Source organism: Symsagittifera roscoffensis, chromosome 8, assembly GCF_963678635.1.
Source record: "Symsagittifera roscoffensis chromosome 8, txSymRosc1.1, whole genome shotgun sequence".
NCBI lineage: Eukaryota > Metazoa > Xenacoelomorpha > Acoela > Convolutidae > Symsagittifera > Symsagittifera roscoffensis.
The window spans coordinates 51225843-51250518 of record NC_087069.1 but is presented as its reverse complement, the minus strand read 5'-3'; the positions used below and the strand labels follow the sequence as shown (position 1 = coordinate 51250518).

The following is a 24676-nucleotide window of genomic DNA, read 5'->3' as shown; positions in this document are numbered from 1 at the left end:
TGAGTTTTTGAAAGAATGGAAAAAACTTATTGTCTGTTTCAATTCCCAAAAACAGCAGTTCATATTTACTTCCCCTTTAGTATTAAGAGTGTCCAAGAAATCTCGAAGAAACTAGTAATTTTTCTCAACACTATCGTTTTAAATTCTCTTTCACATTTTTCTTCTGGAGCAGTCGATTCTCTTCCTTTTTCTATTGCAACACTAAACCGACTTGTTCGTGATTAACTTTAGGACACTTGAAGTTATAAAAGTAATAATGCAGATTTCCATCTCCAATTCCGAACTTCAACTCTTCCACGAATGAGGCATTAGTCATGATGTTGAGACAGTTGAACACGTCGAAGGAGTCTTGCTTGGCTAGGATGAGAGCATCTTGCATGATTTGAGTTAGTGGCGTTTCAGTGTGCACGTTGTAAAAGGAATAGGCAGCTTTGATTTCCTGAGAAAAAACTCCGAAATAATATTACGCAATCTTTATAACTCAAGATTTGCAATACTTATTTTATTTTTTATTAGCCTCCGCGCCAGCTCCCACCATTCAACTTTGGGCCTTTTTTTCCGTGTGGGGGAGATAGAAATCATCCATTTTGCCGCAACCGGTCCCACCATGAGGAGGCGGATGACACTGTGACCCCTCCATCTGTGACCGAAGCGGGATTCGAACCAAATGGATTTAAATTTCCCGACCTTTACAACCCTCTTTAGCAGATTTAGCCATATTGACCCGAATTTGTACACCACCCCCACCCCCTCCCCCCTCCACCCCTCACCCAACTTACTTCTGCCAAATTTTTCTTTCTACACCAAATGGGATTCATTCAGTTGCTAACATTTTGAACTAAAATTCATTTTGCTCAAAAGATGACTGTTGTGGTTTTAACTTTGCGAGTAACACACTAGTAAAGTTTATATGTGCTCCCTCACGCTATTTATTTCACGCTAGTTATAATTTATTGCGAGGTGTCGTGTCTTATTATGGGCGTACCTTGTACTTTGGGTTGTTCATGACTTGGGAGGGCAGATTGTAGAAGCTGATCAGATCTGTCAGATTCCCTTTGCTATCCTCTACCACGTAACAGTACAGCACATCTTCACGCGGAGAAAACCAATGTTTGATCTAAGAGACAGAAAATATAGCTCAAAAAAGGAACAAACCACTACTTAGCTTTACAATTATTATAGTTTTTTAACACCTTTTTTTAGTTTTTTTAATTTGAAAATTAATGGGTTTCTCGGCATCTGTGAAACTTAATTGACCTCGAAAACTTGATCAAGTATCCAAGATAACTCTTCAGAATTTTAATTCCAAATCATCCATCCTTTCAAGTGATTGCTCATCAGTATTTCAACATTGTCGCAAAAAAATTAACAAATTCTCAATGGTTGTTAAATTATGTCAGCAGTTTCATTCAAAATCATTCACTTCTTTGGTAAACAACTCAGTAAAAATGGAATGAACAAACATGGAATGAAGGTCACAACAAACAAAAATATCTCTTTAAATTAACGACTATAACTGAAAAAAATGTAGACTGATTGAATTCACTGTTATAATTTACCTCCTCTTCCGAAAACACAGGCGACACTGCAAACTGACCCAAATAATTATTGACCAAACTAGTCACACTTTTCAAGTCTTTCTGCTCCAGTTTGCGAAGGCGTTTCGTCTTCACTTCAGACGGTAATTTGTACAGTTTCTGCATGCGCTGTAGCGTCTGGTTTTTCCTCAGGCCGCTGAAGCCCGTTTCCACTAGCTTCTTCGGGTTGAGAGATCTTAAAAAAAATAGACTCATTCATACAAATCGGAGTACACTTTTATACTATTCTCATTCATACGAAATAAGGAACGAATGCGCGATAATTCTCAACCAATCGAACGACAGGAACAATTTAACTGTTGAAAAAACTGTCTAAATTCATCGCTTATTCCTTTTGAATTGTTCAATAGTGAGCTATGATTGGTTGACAAATCCCCCATCGAAAAAAAATTAGCATTTTAAGCCCTCCATTTTTTATGACCTTTTCCATAAAAACTTCTAACATTATATTAAAATTCTGACGTCATAAGGCAAAAAGAACGAAACAAAGAAAAGCTAAAACACAACCAAAGACAAAATTTCCTCCCCATTTTCCATGGTAGGGACAATAAAAACATCTCTTGTTGTCGGCTACCTGTGATAATATCTTCCAGTTGCGAAGGGAGTGGGTAGAAACACACCGGCAGTGTACACTGCCTGGAATATACCCTTCCTGTTCACTCTCCTCGTCACTTCACGGATCAGCACTGGAGTGACTCTCTTCGCACGGAGCTTCTTGTGCACACAGAGGAAGTTGATTTCCGCCATCTTCTGTACTTTAGAGTGCACTTGCATTGTGGCAGGCACTCCAGATATGAAACCTGAAAAATTATAGTTAATTAATTAAGCTAAAACTGCTCATTTTGACGCCATTTGTATTTATCACTCTTTTGAGGACGTGAAAAACCAAATCACAAAAAAAAATAATGAACAGTGTCTCAAAGTCACCAAAAAGTCAAATTTGCATGCAAAAATTCCTCAAAAATGGCGAATTGCTCTTTTGGCAAGTTGTCTGTTTCAACTTTTCTGCTACTTATGATAATTAATAACAGTTGTTGGCAATATCGGTGAGCTGGAAAGGCTTAATCGGTTCAAAGGGTTGCTTTAGGTTAATTTAATCTGATATGAAATCTATAAATGAAGTTACATATTACAATTAATACTCCATTGCTGGCAATATCGACTTCGATTAAGCAATCTGAACGAATTTATAGTTAGTTGCAAAAAAAACAGAATAGACCAAAATAGTTAAAAAGCTAATTTTGGCTCCGGCTATGAAACCTGCATCTTTCGGATTATAGATACCCATAAGAGCATAGCAAAAATACACCCCAAAGCCATACAGTTAATTGTATAAATTGCTAAGCTATAATAGAAGAGCCTCCGTACTTTTGCCATATCACACTCAATTTTTAAGATTTCAGAAAAAAAACGACAGACTTAAAAACGCTAACTTTTCATTTCAATTTCAAACGTTTAATCTGCTCATTAATAATTATCTGCTTAATCCTTTTTTTGGATGTTTTGTCTAGTCTGGGATATGTTGTCTGAACTTCCAGTGAAAATGCATCCAAGAAATGATGTATTTAACCCAAAAAATCACAAGTGACTATTTATTTGAAAACATTGGATTGTTAAATGGAGCAAATGACCTCAAATTTCATTTCATAATTCGACATCTAGGGTCAAAAACTCAATTTTGCTTCTTTTCACGCTGAAAAAAGGATCTACATTTTCAAACCGTAACTACAAACAGAATTTGATTGGCTCAATGCCTTACGATATCCTCCTTGAGTAAAAACTTAAACTGTACTTGCAAGCTATTGTAATCATAATATACAATTTTGAGTTAAAAGTAGATTGAATGCATAAATTTTATTTTAATTTAATTTTTCTTTTTCTATAACAGTTAAACTTTTTGAGCATCGGAAGACGTCATATGCAATTAGTCAATGAAAAAATATTTAAAAAAACACTGAACAGACACATTACATCACATTTTTCAGTTTTTCTACTCAAATTAGCCCAACAATTGTCAACAAACTTGACCAACTGGAAAAAACCTGAGTTGCTCTTTTTATTATTTTCAAACAATCAATCATAGCCGATCTGAGTTATGTTGAACATTTCCAAAACTAAGAACTGAGAATACACATGTACATATATAACTAATGCAGCCAACATTCATTACCGACTAGTTTGTTGTTGCTGGCTGTCCGCACTCCCACATGCCAGTCTGGCACAAACTCGGGGGGCTGCAGAGCCCAGAGGAGGAAGTGGGGGGAGTAGTTGAATCTGAACATGTTGTCGTCATCCTCCACGTAGTTCTCAGTCAGCAGTTTGTACACCTCCTCCAGAATTGCACTGTTTCCTAGAATAAAAAAAAAACATTTTTACCAGCAGTAAAACAAGCAGTAAAAAATGAAAAATACAATAATTCACAAAATTAGAACAAAAAGCCTAGAACAAAAAGCAATGAAACATTTTTATTAAATAAGCAATGAATCCTTTAAAGCGTTTTCAGATAGGAACTGGCAAACTAACCTGTCATAAAACTTAAACGAAGCCAACATACGGTTGGAAAAAAAGTCCATAACGCAAGGAAACAAAAAACTAAAAAGTAGTTGTAATGCCCCCAATTTGAGACAACTGGATGAATGTTTAATTTCTTTATAACGAAAAAAATCATCACGACCTATATAAGAGCCTGAACTACGTGCATCGATTCTTAAAAAAGCACAATCATTGCCTCAAAAATTAATTCCGCTACAAAAGTAGCGCCGTTTTAGCCGATAATCATTACTTTTAGACCTTGTTGTTTTCATAATTAAACCTAGCTGCCTTTTAGTAGAAAAAAAAAACCAAGTTATTCAAAACCGATCAAAGGATATCCATCAAAAAAAATAAAACAAAGCCAACTGACACTTGGATAAGAATAATAAGCACAAGAAAATTGAAAAAAAAAAAAAAATTTTTTTTAGAAAAAAAAAATTTAATTTTAATTTTTATAGCAAAAATTTGATGCTCTTAAAACTCTTTGAAATGCCAGAACAATTTAAGATTGACACTTGATTAAATTAACCCAATTTGAGAAAATTGATAAACTTTTTCAATCCGCTGGGAAATCTGAAAATTAATATCCACTTTCATAACTGAATTCGATCAGGTTTTTTGTTCGATAGAGGGGTTTGTCTTCCTTTTAACAAGGAAATGAAGTGAACTTAAAAAGGAATCAAAAGTCGAACCGCGAAAAATTAAAACTGAGCGTAAACAAATTTTAAGATTTTTTTTCCTGAAAGAAAAAAAAATAAAACAAAAATATCACCAAGACCTATATTAGAGTACTCACTATGTTCATTACTCTTTAAAAATAAATGTATGTTTCGAATTATTTTTTTTTTATTGTTGTACTTTTTCCTGTGCTACTCAAGGCAAACAGCTATGGGCTTTCTTTTTAATTTCGTTTTAGTTAAATTTAAAAAAGAACAAAAAAAAACAATCAGTTTCCGCGATTCATCTACCCGGTTTTGTCCAGTGACATCAGGAAATACATAAAAAACGAATGATAAGCATACTTGAATCAAGTTTTATATTTTCAATTGAATATCTAAGAGCTGTTGTTAATTATCAACTGGCCTACCGCTGAAACTCAAAAACCAACAACAAGACAAACAGTCGACGTTGCGCTTTGAATAAAATTGTTTTTTGATATTCAAATCTCTGTCTTTATGCTCAAAATTTTTAAATACTGGCTATTACCCAATCTTCCAATCATACCGAAACATTCATGCATCACGCACGAGCAATTTGAAAAAAAAAACATAAATTATCTTTTGGATTCGTTAACTTGTTTCTCTAATTTTTCTTTTGAACAAGAACTTTTCGTTCCAGAAAACTTTCTCACTCAAACAAAAACTATTTTTCTAGATACAGTTACTGAACAACGCGAGAAATCCCACCTGATTTTAAGAAAAAACAACAATGAAAATCTTTCTTAGATACTCTAAAAATCAATGTTTCAAAAACCAATATAAAATTCCTCAAAAACATTAAGAATAACAACTTCGCTATTTTCTATTGCAAACCAGAATGGTTCAATAACTAAATAAAGCAATCAAAATTCCATCAAATTATTATCTCACGGAGCAGCTATATAAACCAACTATTCAAAAAAGTGTCTACGGCTGACATAAAATTACTTATCATTTAAATTCCACTACCAATTATTTCAGGAAATTGCTTAGAAAATTATACAGCTGTTCAAACATATATCAAATTTTTTGATTTGGTCGATTGTGAGACGATGGTTCCCTTTAATCGCAAATATTTTCTCCTTTATTTCTTTCTGGGTGTACACGTGAACGGCTTCAGGACAGTCGAAGAAGAAAAAGAGGGATCTTTTTAACTATTTGCCCCTCCCCTCATAAAAAAGGGGCAAGTACTGGGTACGAAACTCGCATATGCACAACTTTAGAATTAGTGTTTATATGGGTGCATATAAGTTACAAATTCAATCGAAACTATTCATAAATTACTAAACGCCATTTCTTGCCACCGAATTTTAACTGAGCCAAGAGACAGTTGAAAACGGGTCAAGAAACCCAAGGACGCAGAACTATTGGTGCATATAGAAATCTGAAAACGCGCCAAAAAGTCAATGGTTCTAAATGCGGTTTATAACCACTGGTATATTAGCCTGAAAACAATTTATTATGATTTTTAGGTTCTGAATGACTCATTTTTTTAAGGCAAAAGGGGTAATAGTAAAAAAATATCCGAAAACAGTTTCTGGACCTGTTACTAGGCAACACTACCAAACACAGCCCGCATTCAGATATGGTTGACAACACTGTCTTTTTCTTTCTGGATGTTTACCAAGTCATGGACATAGACCAGAAAGCGGGAACTGTGAGTTTAAACGTGTGGACATATATGTCGTATTTTGTGCCTCAGCTAGCATGGGATCCTAGCACAGTCGAAGGTATGGACTAGACATCACTATTCTTATACTGTCTTATAGCATTTATTTCCTCTCCCATAACTGAAAAAAAAATGCAAGCTTTCTTAAAAATTTATTTTCACATATCAAATCATGGTCTTTTTCCCGCTTTCATACTACGTGGAAATCAATTTTTTGGCAAGCTGACCCATACACGTAGGCAAATTTTGCCTTACACTTTTGGAACCAGTTTAAAACTAGTATTTATATCCAATTATATTATTGATAAAACTATCTGTATAAAGTATTTCCAACTAACCAATCATGATCCATAACTACCACTTATAATAATTTGCAAGGCTGAAACTATTCATAGTTTCAGCAACAGAACAGAATAAATATAACTTAGAAAACAGTTGCTCTTCTCTAGAACAGTTCTTGATATCTAACATCGCAAATACCAGTATACTCCAGATCTATTCAGATTAGGAGATATAAGAGTACGATTAAGATCGGTATTAGACTAAAAAGTTGCACGAATCTATCCGACCGAAAATAAAGATAGCGTGACGAACAGACGGTGTACCTTATCTGAAATTACTCTATGAGTGAGCCATCCCGAACAAACTCACTTTAATAAACACGTTGTTTTTGACCAAAACATTTTTGTTTCTTTTTTTCCATTCGTTGACTTATACTTAGCTCATGTAGTTTCTTCTAGGAGAGCTTGGTAAAGCTGGTTATTCGACCAAAAAAATTGAGCAAAATTCAGCAATCACACTATTTACTTCATTACATCCTAGAATGCCCTTGAAAAGATAATCATTTGTGAAAAAATTGGAAGCGTTTTTAAGAAAAACATAGCCAACAGACAGTCGGCAAAGTGCAAATGAACAATCAAATCGAAAAGAAAAAGAATTAAAGAGTTTATGATTGGCACTTGTTTCGTAAAGTTATCCTATTTACAGAAAAACTAGATCAAAAGGTATTTTTTTATTTGCTGGTAATTCAAAAAATTACAGCCCATTTATGTGCCATTTAGAAGTCCATTCACGTTTTTCATGGCTGTTTTACTTCTTCTATACGCTAGTGGAGCTTGTCTTCCTAAAATAAAGGAATATGATAAGTCAAAGCGAGAAGAAACAAAATTGAGCGTGAACAAAAATCGAAACATTTTCCTGAAAACAAATCACCCATTCCTATATAAAGGAAAATCACTTCGTTATTTTTCACTCGAAAACTTTTGAATATAAGAACTAATTCGGCGTGAAAACAAACGAAAGCTGCAAACATACATAACTAACCAACGATTCCTTACCTGCTTTGAATGAAAATTTGATGTTGAACTATTTACGCTTAATATTTACCAAAACAACCAATATATTATTCTGCTTTAATATATTAAACTTTCAAAAACCCAAAAAACGTCCAAAACTGAACTTGATAAAAAAAACAACAGTTGATGCTTCGCAAATGCACCAAATTACGAAAACATGACTCATGAAATAAACAGCAACCAAGAAGAGTCAATGTACGCAAGGAATCAGAAATTTTAAATGACAACCTCTCATGATTTTTCATTTTCGAAACTCGAAGAAAAACATATCTTCGATTCTTTTAATAAAACTACATAAAAAGATGTCCTCACTTTGTCAATGAAAATTCAAAAAACAATAGGATAACAAAAACTGAAAAAAAATACCACCCAAAACAGAAAATCTCAAAAAAGGAAACGTTCACTTTTCAAACTATTTCCTTGCATGCAACAAAAAGGCAAACAAAGCCAACAGCCAATTCAAAAGTTGTGTCAATGAACTTAAGAAACAGAAGTAAACTGACTTGTGATTTGAAGAAACTTCAAATTTCGAATTTCAAGGAACAAGTATGGCCTTGAATCTCGTAGAGCTTCCGGAAATATTTATGACTCAAATTTTTTGTGATGAAACTACGCCAAATTCAGAAAACTGAGTCAATAGGAAATAATTTTGTTCCGATCGGAAATCTAAAAATTAATATCCACTTTCGAGAACAATAGTCGCTCAAGATTGTTTGCGGCATTTCCGCTTTCGGAACACGAGAGCCTAATCTGCATTCCTCTAAGCAAGTGAACTGAATTTAACTTAACAAGCAATCAAAAGCCAAAACGCAAAAGATCAAACTTGGCGGGAACAAATTTCGACCTGAAAAAAAAAAACAAAAAAACATGGACATCAGACAGTTGAAAAGCGTGAAGGAATGCAAATAAACAGAAAAAACTGCCTTGTTTGTTCAACAAATTTCACTTTTTGAATTTCGAAAATATATGTCCTTAAGGCTCTTTGAGTTTCTAGAACAATTTATGATTGACACTTTTTTGATTAAATTAACCCTATTTGAGAAAACTGGATCAGTAAGTAAAACTTTTATTTGACTTGAAGTCTGAAAATTAAAATCCACTTTCGAAAGTAGAAGTCGATCACGTTTTTTCCTTGCCTGATAGTGAAATTTGCATTCCTGTTGAATTCTTAAATTAAGTTCATATTAACTTTTCCTAAAACTCATCACGACATAAAAGAGAATGAACTACTTTCATTGACTTTTAATCAAAACGACCTAGATAAGTTTCTTCGCTACTTTCATCGACAAAAACAAATGACTTAATGATTAAGTTAACAAAATCAATCAAATTATGTCTGCATCATTTACGGAATCTATTCATATGTGACAATAGTATTTTTATTCCATTTTCATATAAATTTAACAGGTGTATGTCCTATTAGGCGTATGATTACAAAACCTTGTAAGGCGTATGATGATCCTATTAGGCGTATGATGATCCACGCTACAGGACTAGTGATCCCAATTACAACTACAGCCAGCATTACTCTCATGTGTCAAATGAAAGTCAAGTACTTCCCATTCGATACACAGGCAAGTTACAAGAAGTGTAACTACACTACACAAGTATTGTGAATTATCACTGTCTTGCAATATTCGGGCTTTTGAAAGGAAGATATTTTTAACTCGTATTCATTTGTCACGAAAAATTCGAGATACTGCATGCAAATTTTTGAAAAATTTCAAAAAATACCAAAAAAATCTCGTTTATGCATACTTGGTCGCTTATTACCAAGTTGTCGATACAGGAATGCAAATTAATATACAGTGTAAAATTATTCACCCAACCATCTCTGATTTTAAAAATCTGCGAGTGGTGTAGTCCTTTGCGGTGGGGTTCGCAGTAATCGGATCTACCCCGGTGTATCCTGGGGATTTGGTCTGAGCTTTTGGGCAGGTATTTGTACTTCCTATTACCTGCGCGATGTATTGGATCACGTGCTTCCAATATGTCACCGACGGTTTATCAAACGAGGCCATTTCTGCAAACGTCACACACCGCATTGCCCAGTGCTCAAAGACATAAGTGCGAACATTGGGGAGCCTTGCTTCGGCAAACGCAAGCCTTAGGGGTCACTCGACATTTTTGTGTTGCGCATGCCCCGGCTAGATCCGGCCTTGAAAGCCACCAGACCAATTACCATTAGTTGTCTTGCATGTCCTCGGATAGAGTCGACTTTTGGTACAACTTTCGGTGTTAGTAGAGACCAGAAACGGGGGACTGTGTTCTACAGATCCCCTGATGTTGAGAAAGCCATTTGTGGAAAATGGGCTTTCCCGAAGTTGCCATGAATGGTAACAGCCACAATGCTTTTAGCACTGTGGATCCTATGATGTAATCTTAGGAAGGGTTCATACCCGGTGATTTTAAAAAGCTCGGATTCGTAAGGTGGGTAGCTAGGCAACTTGTTACCCTCTAAGAACAGTGCATCTTGGTGAAACTAACTCTCAGTGATGGTCATTTATGACTATGAAAATACTGAGGACCCTACCATCTCTGATTTTAGAAGTTTTTGCGAACTTTGAAACTGATTGGAAATTTAAAACACAGCCAACAGACAGTTGGAAAAAAGTCAATGAACGTAAGTAAACAGAAAAAACACCTGATTTTTTTTAAAAAAAAAACGTCAATTTCGGAACTTCAAAGTAAAAAAATAGATAGCCTTAAAGACCTTTGAATTTCCAGAAAAATAATGACTAGCACTTTTTTGATAACGTTAACCCAATTTGAGAAACCTGGATTATTAGGGAAAATTTTTATTCCGCTGGGAAATCTGAAAATTGAATTCCACTTCGGAAACTTGAAGTCGATCACGTTTTTCGGAACTTTTAAAATTTCGCTGTTGGATAGAGTAGTTTTCCCTACCTTTTAACAAAAGAAATTAAGTGAACTAAGAAAAAAAATCAAACGTCAAATCGAGAAAAAGTAAATTTGAGCCTGAACAAATTTTAAGACTTTTCTTGAAAAAAACCAAAAAATTCTAAAACATAGGGAACAGACAGTTGAAAAAGTGTCACTGAGAGCAAGATAACAGAAACAAAGCTGATCGGTTTTTTTTAAAAACAACTTTCAAATTAAACAAAAAATTCAAATTAAACAAAGGCCTAAAAGCTTTGAATTTTTATTACAATTTAAGATTGAAACGTTTTTGATAAAATTAACTAAATTTGAGAAATTATTCAACTTAAAATTATTCAATTATTTTAAATAAAACTTATCATCACTTGTGTTCGAGTGATTTCTCAGAAGGTGCTGATCGTACCTTGAGCCTAATAATTCTATTCTCAAGTTTCAATTACAAAAGAATAGAGTTACATTTGATGACGCTCGAAATTTGCTTTTACTCATATGGTTGTGGAGAAAAAACTACTTCAACGCATAATGTGCTCAAGTTATGAAGCAGCAAAAAAATGTAGTCGTTTTTTTTCAGATCTGCAACTTCTCGGTCGGGCAGTGGGCGAACACGAAGTACATGTACAGAATTGACATGGACCCGTTTTATGTAAAAAGAAACGGATCGAAAAGAAAATAAACGAGAGCCGAGTGTTGTGCAAGTAGCACTAAATAATCAGACCCTTTGATTTAAAAAAAAATCAAAACAGAAGCGGCGCTTTAAGCGAACTCAAAACCTAGAGCAAAATATTAATTATAAAATACGAAAAAATTCTGTTGAAGAAATCTAAGGCTGAAAAACTACACAAAATATCCTAGTAATTGCTACAGAAATCATTTACCTATTTTATCAAAAGGATTCAGGCTACACAAACGCCATTCATTTCTTTCACATAACGAATGGATGGAATGATCAGAAAAATTTTCAGAATGATCAGAAACACGACAAAAAGCAGCTCTATAAAGTGCAAAAAGAAAAATTGGAAACAAGCCTCGAATTAAAAAAAAAAATCGGAGATTCGAACCAACGACCAAGATATTAAGAGTCTCACGCACTATCCACACAGCTACTGAAGTTTAATTGGTACTTAACACTAGCCACACATAAAGCAGAGAACAGATGCTTTGCAATTTCCAATGCTAAAGGGAAACTTCCAAATAAGCGAAAACTTTTAATGAACACTTTTATTCGCGAGTTAGGTAAGAAAAAAGGATGTTCGTGACAATACACTAAGCAGATCCTAGTGTAAAAACAAATCGAGATCCAAAAATTCCTAGATGTACTATGCTTAAAAGTTTGTTTGAAACTTGCAACCACACAACCTCCAAGTCCTTCAAGAAAAATAGGTAATACGAGAAGACCCTATCCGTCGTTTGCCATTAGCTAAGATCAAAATGAAAAAAAATCAAATGCAAAAAAAAATTATAAAAATGAATGCAGAAAATTTACATTTCAAATGCAAAAAAAAATAAACTTTATATAAATGAATGCAGAAAATTTAAACAACTGCTAGCAAAAAAAATCAGAAAATCTGAAAATTTTATCAAACTTATCAAATACGCAAAGTTGAGAGGGCTGGATCACAAAAAAAGCCAACTGGCAGTTGGAAAAGAAGGTAACACAAATAAATTTTTGAAAATACTTCAACATTCTAATTTTAAGAAAAAATATATGCATTTAAAAATGAAAATCATGAACAACTTATGATATTTGCGTTTTTGATAATATTAACCCAATTTGAGAGAACTGGATCAAAAGGTAAAATTTTTGATTTTGCTGGGAAATCTGAACATTAAATTCCACTTTCGAAATTAGAAGTCAATCAAGTTTAATTAGGTGCCAATGATCCGTTTAATTATACTCAGCCAGCCTTCGATCCTTCGAAACTACCATTACACGCCTTGAAGGAAAATAGCCAATGGCAACTACTCGATCCCGTCCACGTCTACAAATCCAACCGGACATTCATGGAACTAACCGGAATGTTGGACTACGATATGTTCATATACGAATTCCACTTCAAAAGACACCCTAATTTCTACGTCACTGTTATAATAGTCCCTTCACTTCTACTGGCGGCTATTTCGACTCTAACCATGCTTGTCCCAGTCGAAAGTGGAGAGAAAGTATCTCTAAGTATGACCTTGCTTCTTTCTCAGGCATTAGAACTGTTGGTGTTGTCTGAAATGCTGCCTGCTAGCAATAGGTAAGCGCGGCCAATTAGAACAAAGCAAACTAGAATCAAGTGAAGCGGTGGTTAAAAGGCTCAGTTTCGACTCAAAGTCGAAAGGTCGGGGGTTCGAGACCCAGCATGATCTATGCCCATTGCTTCTTTTATGAATACTTTAAATACCAATTTCCTACAAAATTATATATTAACAATTTTTAAGTTATAAAAGTACATACATTCATATCTCCGACAAACAACTTTCAGATTATTGTTAATTATTACCAAGTTCGCTGGATGCTCAAAAACTATTCGTCCCATTGTTTTCTAGCGACGACTTCCCAATTCTGGGATCTCTTGTTCAATTCCTGATCATTCTCGTCTCTCTGTCTGTTATGAACACGATTATCGTCACCGCAACCTACTATCGTTCCCCAAGCGATAAGATTCCTAAGATCCTACAAACAATCCTCTCTTCCAAATTCATGACCTTTCTGTGGCTTGCGCGAGTTCCCACGGAAAACAAAGTGACACCCGATGAGAAAAATCAAAATGACAAATTACAAACACGCAACGACAAACGTTCGGATAACAACGAAGGCGAGAACCCGAGCTGTATGCAAGAACAGAAAACGATGGACGAGAAACCTATGTCCCGAAAGGACCTCGATAATCGAGATCTTTTGGAAGCAGAACCAGAAACGCGAGCAGGAGATGAGGGCAATTGGCAGACAGTAGCTCGAGTTGTAGACCGAGTCTTTATGGTGTTGTATGTAGCCAGTCTGATAATGGGAATAACTTATTACTACCATCGAACAACTCGAGACAATTAAATACAAATGGAAACGAGAAATATCGATTTATCTGCCTGTAGCACAGAAGGTTCGACCACCAAAACTTTAAAAAATATATATACTTTTTCAAATTTTCGTGGGTTTATTTAGTGCGTGGAGGGAAGAGAGAGATACAACGAATTCTGGCTTCAATTAATTTCAGTTTCAACTTTTTTCTCGAGTTGCTATTTCCAAGATTTTTTGAAATTTTCTTCTTTGGAAAGCCCTACCTTCAGAAACTATTTGATATATAGTCCCCATAACTTGACCCCATCTGGCGTTTAATTGTGGAATCTGATTTGGCATGGAAAAAATTTTGAAAATAAACTGTGGTCGATCAAAAAAAATTTACATCGATGGGTTATAATTTAAACCAAAGAAATAAAACCAAACTTCGTAGTATTTCCAATTTCAGGTAAAATGTAATCGTGAATATTTTAAAAGAGGTGAAGGCAGCAGCTTCTATACTATGTTCCACGAAGGCCTTTTTCGAGTTTAATAGAAAAAAGTACAACACCCTAAATATCAACAGGAGCGACAAAAGGAAGCCCTAGAAAAACAAAACAATCAAAAAAAGTAATTTTACTATTCCACCGCTCACTATGATCTCCGCAGCTGAGCAAAAAAAAACATTCTGCTGAGCAAGACCGAGACAAAAAAAATTCTGATGCATTGTGCAAAAAAAATCATAGGAGAGAAAAAGATTGTGCCGATAAAACAGCTTAAATCCGCAACAAAAAAAGTCAATCAAGCGTAGGTCGCATCAATTCCGATACAAAAACATATGCCAGTGGTGCTTAGGCGTTGAAAATTGAATATAAGAGCTGCGAATTCTATATTTACTCTTAATTCATAAAATAACAATTGACAAACGAACAACAGGAGAATGAATCAAAAGTGGAAGCCAGAAGTAAGCGTTTGAGTTTTCTAGATTTCTTCTATCATTAGTAGTAGTAGTAGTAGTAGTAGTAGTAGTAGTAGAGGCTTTAGGGCTCATTGGCCCAGGGGTGTCAACCCTTCAGTTTTCAGCTGGCATGAGTTTTTGGTAGGGGTTACACGATCCACAGGAACACAGTACACGCCAGGTGCATGTGTCTAGCTGATTGTAACTGTTTTCAAAGTAGTTGAAGTAACTTTCTGTCAGTTGTTTTTTCGTCGGGTTGTCGCGAAACTGTTTGTGGAGTATATTGAAAAGTTTCGGGGCTCTCGTCCAGAAATTTTCGTCTGTTTTGCTGATGCGGTTTTTGTTGAGCTCGAATTCGCTGCATTGTCTCGTGGTGCTTTCTCTCAGTGATATTGGAATTGAATCTTCACTGACGCTGTATTTACCGTCCATGACTGATTGAAGAAACAGTATATCATGGAGTTCGATGTACATTGAGAGTGGTAAGATCTTCAGGGTACGTAGTCTCTCTTTGTATCTGATGGAGTAGTTAAGTATCCATGTAGTAGCTTTTTGTTGAACTCTTTCGATTTCCCGCATTTCGGTTTTTGATGGTTACCATACCTGCGATGCATAGGAAATGACAGGGACGACGTAACCTACATAGGCGTTCAATTTTGTTTCGAGATTTGCATAGCATGAGATGTTACGTTTGAGGTTGAAGAAGGCTCGCCATGCTTTACCGGTCCTACGTTTAATGTTTTCGTTCCACGAGATGTTTTTTGTCATTATCACTCCTAGGTCTTTCTGGGAGTTGACAGTGCCTAGTTTCACGCCTTTTGAATTCAAAGGCTCTGTATTTCCTTTAATGCGTAGTGTCTTAATTTTTCCCATATTTAGTACCATTTGGTTTTTGAGACTCCACTCTTCAATTTCCGTTCCGAGGACAATTGCTTCTTCGTAGTTCTTTGCAATTACTTTAAAGTCGTCGGCGTAGCCAAAAGAAGTGCTCGGTTTGACTGATTCTGGAAGATCGTTAACGTATATCAGGAACATGAGCGGACCTAGTATTGAACCCTGTGGTACTCCACTTGTTACTGGCGTGACTGGAGATTTGCTTCTATCAATTTTAACACATTGTTTTCGTGCTGTTAGGTAGCTGGCTAGTATTTCAAGGATTTTCCCGCCAATTCCCATTTCTGCAATTTTGGATATCAGTGGTTGATGTGGGACCTTGTCAAAGGCTTTACTGAAGTCTACGTATAGGACCCATAGTTCAGCGTTTTCTTTGATGTCGTTTTCCAGATAAATTTCGTTCAGAAACAACAGAAGTTATATGATCGCTGGTCTGTTTTTTTCTGAAACCGAACTGTGCTGGGTGTAGTTTAGTTTCGATTGTTGGATATAATCGGTCGAAGAGTATTTTTTCAAATACCTTTGATACATTTGCCAAAAGACTGATGGGTCTGTATTGCGATATGTCTGCCTTGTTGTTTTCTTTAAAGACTGGTGTTATTTCACTGGTTTTCCATCGGCGTGGAAATGATCCTTTATTAATGCAGGTTTGAAAAATGAGCTTTAGAGATTTTGCGAGTGATGTCGCGTGTTTCAGGATAATGTTTCCAATGTTGTCCGGACCGCATGCTTTTTTTGTTTTCAGTGATTGGAGGCATCTGGTTATTTCTTCCTCGGATAGTTTCAGGTGGTTTGTTTCTGATTTTATGTAAGTTTGTTTGCCGGTTAGTTCACCTTGTTTGCTGAAAACGTGGGTGAAAAATTTGTTAAACAGAGAACATTTTTGTTCATTGTTTACTGCTGTTTCAGTTGTGTCCGGTGATTGATTAAGGAACTATTCGTCTGGTAGGGGATGCTTTTTGTGTATCGATTTCAAGTATTTCTGAAGATCAGACATGCGGCGGCTCTTGAATACTTTAGCTTCGAATATGGCTTGATCCATTTTGATTTCTTCTTTCAGGCTTTTTTCAGCTTTTTTGATTTTCAGGAGTAGCGAGAGTGAGTTTGCTTTTGCGTATTTACGCTTCATTGTCGCGACTATCTTCATTTGATGTGAGGTGGATGATCTAATCCAGGGTGGAATTTCTGCCCTGTGTTTGGTGACTCGGGGTATTTTTTCGTCGATGATGTTCTCGAGCCATTTGTACCACTGTAACAGTAGGAAGTCAATGTTGCTGTAGCAGTATGGTGTAAATGGCTGGCTGACGATTTGTTTGTTGAAATCATCCCAGTCGGTTTTCTGGTATGCGCGTTTAATAGCTGGGGTTGTTATTTTGCTCGAAGTTGGTAGGGACAAATAAGTTTTGTATGCGTGATGATCGGAACACTTTTTTCCGTTTGATGAGTATTGTGCTTCTAGTGCTGAGTCGATAGCCGAACTTAGCACAAGAGTCGGGTCAGTGGCAAGGAATACATCGAGGCTCCTGTCTTCGTGGCACGTGATTAGCTGATGTAGATCGTACTTTTCTAGAGTGTCCAGTATGTTGGCTTCGTATTCGTCGTTTGAGTTTAGGCTGTCCCAGTTTGCTTCTGCAAGATTTATATCTCCGGTTAGGATGAGTTGCGATGAGTTGTCACTAAGCGAATCATGAAGCTGTTTTAAGACGTCTTTTATGTTGTCGGGAGATGCTCTATACGGGCTGTTTTTGGGGGGATTGTAGAAGCAGCAGATTACTATCTGCTTCTGACGAGATTTGATTTCGATGGCAGCACATTCTAGTTCGGTTTTGAGTTCTATTCTGCTATGAGTTAAACCTTTCACTGCAATGAGGACTCCGCCGTGCTTAGTGTTCTGACCCGTATTGTGTCGATCTGTTCTGTGTATTGTGTAGTTTGATAGAAAGAGGGCCTCTTCTGGTACTGCAGTTGTGAGCCATGTTTCAGTTAGACAGATGATGTCGTAGTCGTTTGTAAGAACTGCATTTGCCAATGTCATGCGTCTACTAATGTCTAGCAGGCTCCTGACATTGAAATTTAGAATACTGAGCGAACTTTTAGTATGTAGTCATTGTTCTGGTTCTGGCGGAATATTTTCCCAGTTGTCTAGATTCTTGTCGTCAGTTTCGTTTGTGTTTTGTTGAAGCTTGAGGTTTCTGATTCGTAGACGTTTTTTGTCGTATTCGTTTTCGATCATCTTTCGGCGTAGTTTCAAAGCATCGTTTTCAATTTTTTGGTCTTCAGGGGATAGTTCCTTGCTCATATATACCTGTTTAGAGTAAGTTTTTAATTTGTATAGCGACAGCAGTATCAGCCGTCGATGGTGTTCGCTGGTTGTTTTGATTATGAGTGTTCTGTCTTTTTTGCCATCGTAGTTTCCCAATCGCCTTACATCATCGATCGGACAGTCGATTTTTAGGAATTCCAGAATACTTTTAACTTCCTTCACGTCGTGTTCGTACCGTTCTCTTGGCGATTTGGCCTTCGATTCTGCAATGCCTCGCACCCGTAATCCGTCGTAGTTTTCTTTTTTCTTCTGGGTTTTTGGTTCTGATGTTTTTGTTGTTCTGCTGGTGGTGAGTTCACTGTCAGGTCGTGGAGCCATCTCGGTTCTCAGGGAAGTTATCTGGTCCTTTATACCTTCGACGTTACCGATGTTACTTGTCAGGGATTGGAGCTGATTTTTGACTTCTTCAACGCTCTCCACTATTGGCTTTATGTCGTTGTTTTCTCTGGTGGATGCAAGTTTGTCCAGCATGCGGTCCCTATGGTTTAGGCGGACACACGCGTTGCAGATAAGTAGGAGGTTTTGGCTGACCTCACTTATCCCGAAGATTGCTCGTTCACTCATTTCGGTGCACTTAGGGGTCAAGTGCATTGAGTCTCCGCATGAGACACATAGAAACACGGCTTCCCGTGCCGTTATGGGATTTGTGCATGTTTTGCAGCAGTTTTTCGGTTTTGATGGCGCCATTGTGGAATGTATTGGGGAAGTGGAATGTGTAGGAATAGAAAAGGAATAGAAAAAAGACCCTTATCTCCTGCGCTTCGTAAGAAACTTAATTCCTACGATGCACTAGGGGTAAAGGCCTTGTTTGCAAAACGTGAGCTCATACTATTTCGCGCTTTCCAAGAAACTTAATTCCCAAGAATGCACTGAGATAGTTGGAACACAGGTTGGAATTGACAAACCGAAGTTGAAATTACCCGCACTTCTTAAGAAAACTGAATTCCTATAGATGTACTGGGATTAGTTCAGCTCGGTTGGGTATATATCTACTTATGCTCTGACTTTCCCGCGCTTCCTAGGAAACTTAATTCCTATGGATGCACTGGGGCGGTTAGAATCACAAGTACTCAACAAGAATGTAATTAAAGGCGAGGAGAGTCTTATTTATTTTTGGAGTCCAAGGGCGATACGCTTCTTGAGCCTGTCCTTTTGTTTCTTGCTCAGCTTCTTATTGCTTTCTTTTGTGCTCTGGTCGCTTTCGATTCTTGACTTCTTGTTGTTCTTGTAGCTCAGTCTCTTCTTCCTGCTTTTCTTGGGTCCAGTAAGGTCTGATTTGTTTCGGATTATTGTATTAACGAGCCGCTTTTCAATGACAATGTCGGGATGGACTTTTGCGATTTCGTACTTAAGCTGGATATCCTTGCGTTTTCTACTGGATATGAGATCTCTAATGGCGTCAATTACCAAGATTCCGCTGGAGTTGAGCTCTTCGTAAATATCGCGTGTACCTTCTCTGCGAGTGTAGACGATGGCCTCTATCTTGTGGGTGTTGTTTAGATGCCTAAGCTCTTCGACTAGTTGAGATGGGGCGAGGGGTTGGAATTTGTTCGTTAATGGGTTGTAGTTACTTCGGTGTTTTGTTTATTGTGTCATGCCAGATGACAAGATTTGATCGAAGTCGGAGCACACCCTGTCTTTTTACTAGATTTTGCACTATCTTCAGAGGATTCTTTGAATAAGGGTTCAATAAAAGCCCGGAGATGGCTGTGGATTGTCTTGCAAATCGTAAGCGTTCTCTGTGCCCCAGTGATGACTTCAGATAATTCAGGGAGCTGGCCCCCACAAAATAAACCATTTTGCATCATTCATCTATTTAATAATAGATGAAGAAACATTCATAAGTTATAATTTTTGATAAAAAATAATCCAGAACGAAAAAAAAACTGACTGATAAAAAGAAAAAAACTGTCTCATTGTTCTCTTCTTTTTCTGACCGCGGATAATGGACAGAAAAAAAAAGTCGGACAAAATTGTTCAAAAATCCTAAATCTTGGAAAACTCCAAAAAAAAATCAAAAAAGCCCTGGAACTCAATTTCCTACACCATAATATGATTTCATCAACAAGATTTTCGATTGGCTAGTAAAACTTGGTTGAATGACCAATGTCTCGGGCAATTAAGCAAAAAAAATGAAAAAAAGATACAAGGATAGTCGGTTGCTGTGCAAGTAGCACATGATGTTACAACCATATTCTTAAAAACACACAAAAAAATCTTTTCCATGGTTTTTTATATTAGTGTTGTTTTCTAAGCGTCGTGAGCTGAAATGATTTGACGAAAATATAGAAATTAATCAAATGCGACAGTCACAGTAAATTAATGAATTTTTGCCCAGTTCGATGAATTTTTGTGGTACCTGATTTTGCCTGGAAATCAAAAAAACTAAACACACGCGAATACAAAGCTTTTACCCACTTTCAATGGTCGGAACAATGGTAGGCTGTCAAACATTTTTCACGACCTTAATTTTCAGAAAGCAAAAAAGTTTCGATTCACCGCTATTCGTAGTGCCAGACTCGCGCCAAATCTCCACGACAAACAAGCAGAACCTGACATTGAAATTGCAACACAGATGAGGAGCATAGCTCCGCAACCAAGCCAAAATCACTCAAACATAGCATGGCAAATTAACGGACAGAAAATGAAACAAAAGAAAAAAATTGAAAAGTCTTAAATCTAGATCTAAAAAATTGTTTATTTTTTCCTTTGAAACTCGGGTCTCCTCAGTACTGTCAGCTTCATATGTTTGTTCCAATGCTTACTTAACATTCATTTGTCTCCTGTGCATTTTTTCTCGGAATGATTGTGATTCAAATTAAATAGACAGACTAAAAATTTGACAGAGTTAAGAGTTAAAAATCTACGAATTTCTGAAGAAACATTCATAAGTTATAATTTTTGATAAAAAATAATCCAGAACGAAAAAAAAACTGACTGATAAAAAGAAAAAAACTGTCTCAATAGGCGAAATTTTTATTCTGCTGAAAATAGCACGTATATGTAAAGAAGATTCGTTCATGAATTTTGCGCCATTTGCTATTTTACTTTTTTCTCAATCCAGAAAAGCCAGCAACTTGAAATGTGCCGTTCAGTGCTTGGATTCCATACACAACAAAAACTTCGTAAAACATTCTCGATATGAAGAAAAACTGGTTGGAGTACTTGTCAAAAACTGGTCGAGCTGAAATACTAGATATATTTCCAAATAAAGATGCTTTAATCAAGTTCTATAAAAGGGCAAAAATTCTATTTATTTATGCACAGACAAAAGAAAACCAAACAGTATCCCGAATAAATATTCAATTATAAGTCAGACTGTTTGAAACTTTCAAGATTATTTAAGAAATTCTGGACCCGCCACTGTTCAACAAACTAAGCAGCTTTTTACAAAATGGAAGGCAAGTATTGTCCGGAGAAACAACAGAGTCGATGACAAAAAGCGCTCAGTTGTAACTTACCTAAATCGAGAGTGTCCCAGTAAAATCCATTGGGCAACGAGTATGGCTCCGCTCTGATCTCCTCTTGGGTCTTGTCCGCCTCAATCGGCCCAATATCCGCCAGGTCTATACTAGCACCAATCTAAACGGTTGGAGCGGTGGTGAAGTGGTTACGTCTCCGCCTCTCAATCGAAAGGTCGGATGTTCCAGGCCCACCATGATCCGTGCTCGTTGCTTTGAGGGTGAGGCAACATTACCCAGCCCAGAAAAATAACAAAAAAAAATTGCATGTAGTTCTTAAACAGGGGCACAACAGCGGTTCGCCGTGTTGAGCTGTACAGCTCTTGTGTTGGTTCTTTCCCCCGTGGATAAATGGTCTTAAACGACATCAAAAATTGACCAAAATTATTACTATTAAAAAATCTACACTTTTGTCAAATTCATTTCAAATAACTCAGAAAAATTATTTTTTTAATATAAAACTCCTTTAGGGAGTGGCGGTGAAAAGGCTATATATCCGCCTCAAGATCAAAAGACCGGTGGTTCGAGGCCTACTATGATCCTCGTTTATTGCTTGAGGGTGCGGCAACACTACCTAGCTCAGAATAATAACTTGTAGAAAAATGTAGTTCTTTAAAAAGTGGCACAAGAGCGGTTCTCTGTAGAGATATATAGCTAGTATATTGTTCCTTTTTTTAGGACAAATCTCAATTTAAATTTTTTTGAATTTCCAAAGTTTTGATTAATTCCCGGAAAGAAATGATAGAAATTCAATTAACCAAATTTAAAGTAGTAATTAGTTTATTACCTGAACAATTTTTTCTCAAAATACCATAAGTATTGCATTGAAGCTTCAATTTCGAAAAAGAAAACTGCTAATTTGATAGACAATGGCGTAGTTTATTCGAAAAAAAAACAGCAAAATGTCTTCTTTTCGCAGTAGGCTGGCTCGGGCTTTTTTACACATTCATAAAAAAAAGTTTAAGCTTTGAAAACAGAAAAAAACTGGTTTGATTCTGATTCGTTGAAATTGAAAAAGAATTTGAACAAATTGTTCATTCGAAGGATGATGCCTGTTTGATTTAAAGTGTGGAAAGCATTATTTAATATTTCTTTTTCATTAAAAAAAAATTGATTCATTTAAATTTATTTTGGGCATAACCTCTTTCGGTACATGCGAACAACCTCCCCCTTTAATAGATCAATCGAATATTCTAACAACCCCCCGCCCCCCGTAACTAATTAAGAGGGAGATTGTTAATTTAGTCCTTTTTTAATATTAATTTGAGAGGAAGGCACAAGAAATACCCACTAGCTCACCTGTGGCACAGGCTGTGTGCTCCAGAAAGCGTAGTTTTTATTCTTGGCGTCCTCCTCTGATTTGACCTTATCATTGCCCTTGTCTGCTATCTGCATCAACTTCAGCTTCCGAGTACAACACTCGCCGCCTGTCAGTTCCAAAAAGACACATTAAGATGTACACTTCAGATGAAGTTTTTTTTATATGATGCACGAAACTCAAACCCTAGCAAATAGACATATTAAACAAAGCGTTCATGAGATCACCAAAATTGAGCGCTGTTACGTTTTTACACCCGAAAAAGTTTTATATAGCGGATTGGAGGCCAAAATTTTCAACCTAAAAAAAAACACGAAATGAATTTTCAATGCATCACTATCTTTTACATTCAAAGTATTCGTGAATTTAATTCGAAAGTAGTAAAAAATTTAAATTAAAAATTTAAGTATTAAAAATAATAAACCGCGAACAAAACAGATATTTAAAATTTCTGTTTCACTCCACAACTTGATATTAATAAATAATGTTTTTTTTTCAGGTGAACAATATTGTAACTTATCATTCGATTTCAAAATACATAAATATAAACGCCCAGAAAAATCACTTGTTTGGTATCAATAGGCCATTTCCGCCTTCAAGAAGTGATCGGTTCTTGGAATATCTAGACCCTTGATGCAAAAACAATTCTTTTACCGAGCTTGGCGAACAACTCAGAAACTAGAAATTTCATTTAAAAAAACAAACAAAACTAGTCCTTAAAACAGGGACACAACAGCCGTTCTCCGTGATGAGCTGAATAGATAGTATGTTGGTCCTTCCCATAACGGATAAACAGTCATAAAAAACCCATGAATCGCTTTGCCATCTAATGGCTCGGCCAAATCTACCATCAATCATAATCAAACCTTCAAAATCCATTAACAACTCTATCTGATAATTTCATTTCACGTTTTAACACATCCACACGACCTGAATAAATTTTGAAGCTTTGGGTTTTTTTTTGTTTAACTATCTGATAATTTCTGATAATCTGATAAATAAGTATCTGATAACTTTATCTGATAATTTCGTTTCACCTTTTGACACATCCGTACAATCCGAATAAATCAAACCTTCAAAATCCATTAACAACTCTATCTGATAATTTCATTTCACGTTTTAACACATCCACACGACCTGAATAAATTTTGAAGCTTTGGGTTTTTTTTGTTTAACTATCTGATAATTTCTGATAATCTGATAAATAAGTATCTGATAACTTTATCTGATAATTTCGTTTCACCTTTTGACACATCCGCACAATCCGAAAAAATTTGAATTTTTGGATTTTCTACTGACTAAGTATGAAAGAATTCGATCTTTTTCTTTAACAATCTTAGATGTACATCTCATTGCCTGGGTTATTGCAAGAGGGAGGCCCCGAATCCATTTTGATCATCTCGGCCGGTTTGATTTCCTGAGCCTCCATCCTTCTAACCTCGCACACCTGCAAGAAACTCCGTTTATAATAAATCATTATCAATAATATAAATAATATACTTCGTTTCCAAGTATAACTTCACAAAATAAGTTTAGTAAGCGTTTTAAAACGACAATTTTTTTTTTTGCATTTTGTCACATTTTGTCAGATTAAAAACACTCTTGTTTCTTCTAATGAATCATAAGTCTTTCGACAAAAAAAATTATAGCCAATTCTTTTCTTTAAGCCAAAAGCTAAGTTAAATTGCAAAACAATTTGCTAGCCAATTAATCTTCCTATTAAACGACGATAATTTGAAGTAACTAGTGTTTTTTTTTTAATTTCACTTGTTAGATAAAATTGCACTCAATCACAAAAAACTATAAACTAAAAATGCTCCCGTCGGGGTTCGAACCTTCTCCTCTATCGCACCATCTCCGTTCACAAGTTCCACGTTGGGTTTCTCTTCCATGGCTGAACAAACTAAAGACAATTGTTCCTTTCAAGCTAGCACCAGCCGACAGCCTCAAAGCAGTTATCAAGATGACAAAAACATTGCACAATCTGAA

The 24676-nt window shown here is 36.0% G+C and overlaps 1 protein-coding gene across 1 annotated transcript; it reads right to left on the bottom strand.

The window, feature by feature from the left end:
- Nucleotides 1-43: 43 nt before the first annotated feature.
- On the bottom strand, nucleotides 44-24676 carry LOC134852844 (glycylpeptide N-tetradecanoyltransferase 2-like). Its single transcript, XM_063868677.1, has 9 exons — nucleotides 24523-24676; nucleotides 24044-24134; nucleotides 22669-22796; nucleotides 21370-21490; nucleotides 3769-3948; nucleotides 2173-2398; nucleotides 1560-1773; nucleotides 986-1117; nucleotides 44-439 (listed from the first exon to the last, which is right to left on the bottom strand). Exons 1-9 carry the CDS (start codon nucleotides 24577-24579, stop codon nucleotides 191-193), a joined length of 1398 nt encoding a protein of 465 aa, XP_063724747.1. The 5' UTR covers nucleotides 24580-24676; the 3' UTR covers nucleotides 44-190.